This window comes from Gracilinanus agilis, chromosome 3 (genome assembly GCF_016433145.1).
Source record: "Gracilinanus agilis isolate LMUSP501 chromosome 3, AgileGrace, whole genome shotgun sequence".
Lineage (NCBI taxonomy): Eukaryota > Metazoa > Chordata > Mammalia > Didelphimorphia > Didelphidae > Gracilinanus > Gracilinanus agilis.
The window spans coordinates 503,439,429-503,448,182 of NC_058132.1; the positions used below are offsets into that span (position 1 = coordinate 503,439,429).

The 8,754-nt window shown below is 41.3% G+C and overlaps 1 protein-coding gene across 1 annotated transcript in view; it reads left to right on the forward strand.

The window, feature by feature from the left end:
• Positions 1-1,260: 1,260 nt before the first annotated feature.
• Positions 1,261-8,754, forward strand: part of RASA3 (RAS p21 protein activator 3) — a 232,677-nt gene continuing 225,183 nt past the window's right edge. The window contains exon 1 of the mRNA XM_044670496.1: positions 1,261-1,400. Within this exon, the coding sequence (XP_044526431.1) occupies positions 1,346-1,400 (55 nt within the window). The 5' untranslated portion in view covers positions 1,261-1,345. The remainder of the gene's footprint in view (positions 1,401-8,754) is intronic.

Here is an 8,754-nt window from a genome sequence, read left to right on the forward strand (position 1 = left end):
GCTGGGAGCCAGACAAAGATGTTATCCAGAACCTCTTTGCTATCTCCTCCCTTTGATGGGCAACTTCTCCAGTTTTAGATGGTAAGCATTTATTTAGTGCCTACAGTATGCAAGATGTTTTGTTAGGTGGAGGGAGGTTGGAGAGAGAAAAACAGAAGTTTGCCTTCAAGGAATTTACGTTATAATAATGGAGGACACTGGGCAAACAACTAAGCTAATATAAGATTACGAGGGAAGGAAAAGGGAGCCTGTGGAGTAGGGATTTCAGAGAAAGCTTTCTTATACGCTGACACTTGATCTGTGCCTTGCAGGACCTTCACTTTCTTAGTTCGACTGGTCCATGTCACAGCTTCTTCCAAAGAAGGAATGATGGTTGAGTCACATTATTGAAGTTTTGATGGAAGGTGGGGGCAGCTACTTGTTGTTCAGGTACGAGATAAAAATAAGTGCGTGAACCGGGACAATTCGCTGACAGATAAGGAATTATGGTGCCTAGAGCTGGGGAACCCACTGCAGTCGCTTCTGGAAAGCATTTCACCCAACCACTGACGTTTCTTCCGTTGAGAATTTTGCAGCAGAGCTAGGGGGTCAGTTGCTGCAGTCTATCTAGTTCTGTCATATAAAAGCTCAAAGATGCGGAAAAGAGCTGACGAGGCCCTTAGTCTTACTCCACTTAACTGAGAGCATCCTAAATACTGCGCAACACAGCCACACATCATCCCAGGTAGGCATCTACTGGCCAGCAATCTATCCTTGCTACTCCCAGAGTCTGCCTGACTCCCTTCCCAGCTCCATTCTAAGTCCGAGAGGAGTTCAACCCCCCCCCCCCCCCCCACACACACACACACACCTCCTGCCTCGCGGGGACCAGGTTCTGAATAACCCAGACAATCTTGGGCTCAGTCTTCTCCAAACCCATCTTGCAGTGTCCGTCTCCGCCCCCGGGCCTTTTTGAAGACATACCAATGGGAATCCACCATTCTGCTAGTAGGCGGGGCAAATAAGTCCCCGCCCCCGAAACCTCGGCCAATGGGCAGAAAGCGTGGGCCGGCTCTTGAGGGCTGCTGTCTGATTTCGGAAACAGAATGAAGAGCCCGGGGACCTGGGGCTGCGCAGTGCGCGCCGCGCTCCTGCTGCTAACTGCTGCTGCTGCTCCTCCTCCTCTCCTTAGGTCTTACTGCTGCTGCTGCCGCTGCCGCTGCTGCTGCTGCCTGTCCCTCGCGGTACAGCCAGGCCGGCCCTGGGCTGCTCTCCCGCGGCGGCAGCGGCGGCTGCATTTCGGTGCAGAGTCCGAGACAGCTGAAGCGGTCAGACAAGTGGGCAGGCAGGCGAACGGTCAGGCAGCATGGCGGTAGAGGAAGAGGGGCTTCGCGTCTTCCAAAGCGTGAAGATCAAAATAGGTAAGAAAGGTGCTGCTCTCTTCCCCCGCCTCTCTCGGGGCAGTTGACAAAGGGCTGTCGGGGTTCTTTACAAAGTCTTGCGTAGGCTGCGAACTACAGTCTCTCTTCCACATCTCGCAAAGCCTTTGCCCCCCTCTGCCCCCCGCGCTCTCATTCCTCTACTCCCTTGCAGAGCTTGTGCTCTTGCCGATGGTAAGTGCTCACGGAGGGGAGAATGGGGTCCTTTGGAGAGGGACCCCGAAAAGAGACCTTGTCTGCGGAAAAAAGCGTCGGTTGCATTCGAGATGCCTCCCGAAGGAGCTGCTGTTAGGGCAGCCGTAGGCGAGGCTGAATTCGTGGTCCCTCTCTTCCTCCTCTCTCGGGTTCTTCTGCCGGAGCTGAGCAGAGTCCTATTTGGCCGGGATGGCCCTGGAAAGGGAAAATTCACCTCGAATCGTTTTGGCTTTTGGGGAGTGGGGAGGGGATCCACTTCGTTAACCGGTTTGCCAGTGTCTGTCTGGGGAAGCTTGAGTTTGCCTTTGCAAGGAGTGATGTGACTCTGTGCAAGGCATGACAGTTTTCATTCTGACTTGTGGCGTGTGTGTGTGTGTGTGTGTGTGTGTGTGTGTGTGTTGCTTGTTATATTAGCAGTAGATCCTTCACATCTCTGTTAACTGAGCTGCGAAAGACTCCCTTCCCTGGTAATGCTCTTTGAGATAAAAGCCCCATTATATTTATGGAGTCTACTTCTCAGGTTCCAGCAATATTACTTTCTGCGGGGGTATTTTTCTCTGGTTCGATCGCTTTCTTTCTTTAAGAAACTCACCACCAAAGGGTAGGTTGATTGCATAGGAAGGTTATGGCATTAAGGTATATTAGCCAGCCAGCTGGCCAGTGTGCAAGAGAAAATATTGGGGCTTACACACTAAATCGAAGAAGGCAAAGCTGTCAGGGCTGTTTGCATAGTTTCAATGAAAGATGTGACAGCCCAGACTAGGACACAAAGCCAGCAGCCTTGCTCTTCTGTTTGCTTTCTGTCACGCAGAATAGCTTCAGGTTTTCTCAATGGGTCGTTATTTAGAATGTTGCAGCAGGCGGGGCTTTGCTACATGAACTGCCAACATTAAAGTAGGTTTCAATAGGAGGTGCTAAGGCTATTGTGTCCCAAGGTGGATGAACCTTGTATGTTATCTGGGGACTCTAGTTTGTTTTATCTTCCCCTTCTCTCCCTTGGGAGAAAGACACATAAATATTTTCCAGAACAACTTCGGCATCTCACCTTGATATAGTTAATGAAAGTGGTCAATGCATAATTTTAGGAGGTTGGCCAGATGAGGAAATGTTTGATTTAAGAACTACCCTTTTGAAAGCTGTGTAAAGCATCAACATTACTCAGGATTTTATCCCTGTTCTCTTTTTCTGGTTTTCACAATTTATTCTGTGCCCCCTTAAAATTGTTATCAGAAATGCAGGACCCTGTGGCTACTTAATTTATATATTAGCTGGTGTTTGATGTCAGAGGAATTCAAGCTACCCTAATCTTCTTGTTTCCTGTCTCTTATTTTGGTTTAAGGACCGCCACTTAGGCACTGTACTGATAGCTGGCCTAAATTGTTGCTGATAGGATGTCAGTGGCTTGCATATGATAGGGAATTCTCTTGCCTGTTTGGTTGAGCTCTCAACAAACTGAGAAATTTAGTAGCAAGGGATACTCCAGAAACCTTTTGTTGTTCACTTTAATATGCTGATCAAGTTTTTAAAAAAAAAGCAATGATTCCACATGGCCAGTGTCTACTGGACTAGGCTATTCCTTTTATAATCTCTCTACCCAAATTTTTTTCTTGAAAGATGTGAATAAATATAATATAGCAGCAAAAAAAAATTCCCAATTAAAGGGGAAAAATTACTTGATGTGACTGCAAAGTAATGAGTGAGTTTCATTATCTGATTTATTCAATCAGTCTTAACTACTTTTTACTCATACCCTCAATGCAGACAAGCCTCAATGTAGGCAATTGTTTGTTCAAGGAAGAATTCCAGCAGTGTTTTTAGACAAAAAAGAATGCCTTTCCTTGTGCTCATTTTTTTCTTTTGTACTATTCTGAATTGACTAAATTCTCACAGCCAATAAGGAAAGCACAACAGTGGAACTGCACATATTCCTGAGTTTACCATCTGTCATTCATAGAAGAGAATCCTGGACATTGATTTGGTAATGAGTAACATAGAGGAACCTGGTTTGGATGGTATGTGGATTGAAGAAGTGATTTGATTTGGTCCTTCCTCTTCTTCCTTCCTTCCTCCCTTTTGCTTTCTACTTTAACCAAGCAAACAAAACACCAGAGTGAGGGTGAGGATTAATCTGATTGCTGGAGCATCTGCTGCCTCTAATCCTACAGTGGCAATTGAGTATTAGTTGAACCTTTTGGGAGTACCCTAATATTCTTTGATAATGTCACTAGGAAGATGAGTAGCCATCCGGAAATGTACAAGCTCCAATCATCCAACTCCCTAGATATAGCTCTGAGAATAGAATCTGACTTGCCTTTTTTTCCCTTCCAAAATAGACCTTTACCTTGGTACTGAAACTCTACTTAAAGAAATGTGTGAATACATTGCCAAGAAGATGGCATTCTATTCAGGAGCAATCAGTGGCTGTGCAAAGAAGGCGATTATCATATTGCTTTTGAGCACAGAAATGCTTGAGGTCATTTGTACTGAATTAGTTCTTGTGGCTGGAAATCCTGAAGGAGAGCATTCTAGTGTAATTGTTTGATGTTTAGCTTTATTTAAATGTTGGAACATGTCTTTATGCTTCAGTGCAGTGGCATGGGTGAAAGCCATATTAGTTAAACAGGAGGTAAAGGACTGATCCAATGCCTAGACAGGTGGTGTGCTCAGCTTTTGTTCATTTTCCCTTAATCCTCTTTGTTTATGGTCAGTATTTTGCCATGCTCTGCACAACTGTTACTAGTTTTGAAGACAAGGAACAAGCCAATAAATCGCCACAGAGTGAACTACAAGGTGGGGTCGGGTGGAGGGTTAGCAAACATATACCATTTCATTTTTATTAGAAAGCAGTTTGATTTAGTACATAGCCTAGACTATGATTGATACTTAAGAGAGTTGGAAGCAAGTTCTATCTTTGTTATTGGCACACTGTATGGCCTAGGGCAAGTTACTTTTATCTGTGGGTAATTAAAAAAAAATACAGAGAGTAATTGTCCTACATCCCTAGCTAAGATGTGAGAATTAACTGATGGATAACTTTCAAGTTTTGTCTTTCCCAAGCTCACAGTTCTCTTTAAAGAAGATGTATAATGAATAATCCTGCTTCAAGAAAAGAGGGGATATTAGAAATGGCTTTTTTTTTCCTTGGGAGTACTATATGGTGGAAAGCCTTGGTTCTTTACTGCTAAGTTTGAAAGAGATGTTGAATTTAGTCTCCATACAGGTCATCCTTTGTGCTTGGAATGAAGTCCCTCCTTACCCTCATAGGCCCCCTTATCTTCCTTCAAAGTCCAGCTTGAGTGCCACTTCCTAAAGGAAGCCTATCTTGATTATTCTCCTTCCTTTCCAAGGAAATGACTCTCTGTATTTTGCATTTGCATTTAATTTTCTATATGCATGTCATTTTCTATCAATAGAATGCAAGGTTTTTGAAAGGGCAGGGAGTATTTTATTTGCTTTTGTATTCCAGTGCCTGGAATATAGCAGGAACTTAATAAATGCTTGGATCAATAATGTGAAGATGTTTGCAATAAGGGAATGAATTAGGGTTGGGGCATGAAAAATTCAAAGACTTTTCCCTTTTTTTATCCTTTCCACTTTTTTTTTTTGCAAGTAACATTGTCTTGAATGTTTAGAGGAGAATCTGGGATTTCATTCATTAAATATAATGCTATTTAAGCCTTGTTTGTTTGTGTCAATTTATTTTCTTATATTCTTCAACAAACTTTAAATCTTCAGTGAAAATTATTTTTGCAATATTATCTCATCTATTAAAAAAACCCAACAATACACACAATGTGTCATGTAAGACTAAACAAACACTTCCTATAAGATTGCTACTTTGAGGAAGTGTGTTCTGACATTTCCATGAGTCAGTGTTTTAGAACCTGGAAGGAAACAACATTAAGGCTTGTGGGAGATGATTGGGTGGAAAAACTACAATGAGAAGGCTTCTGCTTGGCAACATAAATTTGATCCTGGTTCTTGTAGCTATTGACATTTTAATATTCCATTTCCCATCTTTGCTGAAGGATTTAATACTTCAAAATGTTGTTTTATTCTAATAAACATATAATCATTAAAATACCAATATACAAAGATTTATCTTCCCATGCTTAAAACAACAACAAAAAAAAAGCAATTCAAAATAGACTTAAAAGTAGCCCTCCTAAGTTGTTAAACTCAATTTTGTACTTATAGATTCCTACATATGATGTCATCAGAATAGAAGGACAAATCCAAAGTGAATTTGTCTATAACTCAATGAAATGATTTATTTTATTTTTATTTTTAAAAATCTTTTCTCTTAGAATCGATACTAAATATATTAAGAATTGATTCTAAGACAAAAGTTTGGTAAAGGCTTGGCAATTGGGGTAAAGTGACTTGTCTAGGGTCCTCCAGCTAGCAAGCGTCTGGGGTCAAATTTGAACCCAAATCTTCCTGACTCCAGGCCTGGCACTCTTATCCACTGTGCTGCCCCTTATTTCATTTTAAATAGCACAGCCCTATTAAGATTTTGCTCAGTCATTTCTAAATTCTATACAGCATTCCTGAAGGTTTCCTAATCTCTTACCTCACCTATCCTTGTTTTCTATTCTTAGTATTTTTGAAGGGGGACAAAAGGGGGAACATCTGATTGAAAACTCCTTATGCACAGACAGAAACAACCTGCTCAGAAGCATCCCACTTGGGAATTGTCTGCTCCCTCACTCATTTTTTCTTTATAGTTATAACCATCCTGACCTCACCCTTAGCCTGACACTTCACATAGTCTCTGCCTTTTTGTGTAGGATTGAGGGTGTTCTATTACAAAATATCTTCAAGTTAAGCTACACTTTAAAAATTGCATCAGTCATTCAACATTATAATAATGAGAGAATATTTTTATATTATTTAAATAAGATACTTAAACTATTATGCAACATAAAAAATATATTGTGGGGGGCAGCTGGGTGGCTCAGTGGATTGAGAACCAGGCCTAGGAGATGGGAGGACCTGGGTTCAAATTTATCCCCCGTCACTTCCTAGCTGTGTGTCCCTGGGCAAGTCCCTTAACCCTCATTGCCTAGCCCTTACTGCTCTTCTACCTTGGAACCAATATACAGTATTGATTCTAAGATGGAAGGTAAAAATTTAAAAAAAAAAAAATATATATATATATATATTGTGCTATATGTGGCACTCCCCAAGTCCCTAAGTTTCTAGTGAATACTGACTGCAATATCTTTTCCTCTTCTTCATTCTTTTTCTTTCCAATTTTTTAACCCTTTACAGCTAAGATATTAAAACTCTTGACTTTTTTTTTCTTCCCCAAACCTTTTCCCTAGTTCCCCTTCAACTCATCTAGTGACTTCAGGAGGGAGGATTTTTCCTCTAAACTTTCTCTTTTCATTTCATTTGTCATCCCCAACCAACTCCTTCCCCAATCAAGGCTGATAAGCATGAGGAGTATTACATATATTTATCACAACAAAGGAAAACCATATTCTTTGAATTGCAACCAAATATAAAAAAACCAGTGCCACAAACCTCTGAAAAGCCTCCATGGTACCCACAAATCTCTATCACCTCCTGCATCTGCCTCTAACTAAATCTGCTTTTTCCTTAAGCACTAGAATTCAAGATGAAAGGGTGTAAACTTCTTTAAGTTCAATTTTATGGTTCTTTTCTTGTAGTTGTTTTTTTTTATAATCTTGAGAGGTATAATGAGAGTAGAGAAAATGGCCTCAGAGTCAGGAAGACCAGGGACTCTGGCATATACCGGATGGGTGTCCCTGGGCAAGTCATTGAATCCCCAGGAACTCTCTCTAAATGGCAGAGCAGGTACTAATCTGCATTAGTAAGAGAAGTTTTGCAAAGGTATTGTTTTCTATGTTTTTTTTTTAATTATAAATTATCATACGGAGTAGGAGATTGGACTGGATATAATCACTAGGGTTTTCTGGCTCCAAATGCTATAATTTAAAATTACATCTCAGTCTTTCAACCACTTTAATGCTTTGGAAAAATATATAATTTCACTGGATTTACAGCTTGAAGGGATCTTAGAAGTCATTCAACCCCTTCATTTTACAGATGGAGAAATCGAGTCCTAAGGAGTTACCCAAGTCCCACAGTTAGGACAGTACCTGCCAAGATGAGGATTTGAATCCAGGTCCCCTGACTACAAAACAGTGCTTTTTCCACTTCCCCAGATGTGGGTTTCCCCAATAGGAGAGGTCCTTTATCAACTTGGTAGATGGTTGAGTGTTACTCTGGCCCAAAATACTTTACCATGCAGAAAATTTAGGCACTATAATATCATCTTATGCACTACTTGACTAGAAGATGAAAATTTGAAATGAAGACACTAACAATTATTTTGGTCTAAAAGAATGAGTGAAAATAGACAGAGGTACCATCCCAATGATTGCAGGACACTTTCCTAGGGCTCAGGTGCTGTCTTACTCTGGGCTTTCATCTCCAGGAACCTCCATTCAAATTCAGTATAATCACAAATGAAATCTGCCTAATTCCCAACTGGAGGGAGTGGACAGAGCTGCCATACAGGAGATAACTGCTTTGTCAATTGGGATCTATACATCAGAGATTAAACTGTGAGGAGCAGTCTCCAGTTTATGAACAGCTCAGGGCCTTGGGAAGCCTGGGGGAGGTGAGACCTGCTTGGCCCCAACAATGAACCAACAAGAAAGGGTTCAAGACACAAGGGTGTGACACAGGTTCAAGAAGATGGAACACATATTAGTGGTTAAATAGAATCATTGCCTTCCAGGAACTTTAGGCAGTTTTTGAATGCCCTGGAGTTAAAAATAGTTTAGGTACTGCTTCCAGAGAAGGTTGGCCACTAGATAATTAGTTATTTTTAATCTTGTTTGGGGACTGGGAGGAGGAAATGTATAGGAATGGGTCAGGCCTAGAAGCCGGAGGGGCAGATGTCAGAGCCAAGACTTCTAGAAGTCTTGGCCAAGATTTTTAAGCATCAGGCTTGGTAGGATGATTCTTTAAATCAGAATGAGACAGTGTAGAGTTGCTTTACCCCAGGTCCAAGGTAACTTTTAGTTTCTATCATTTTAGCCAGTTTTCAAATTCAATGGGAGGACAACCCTCAAAAAAAAAAAAAAAATATATATATATATATATA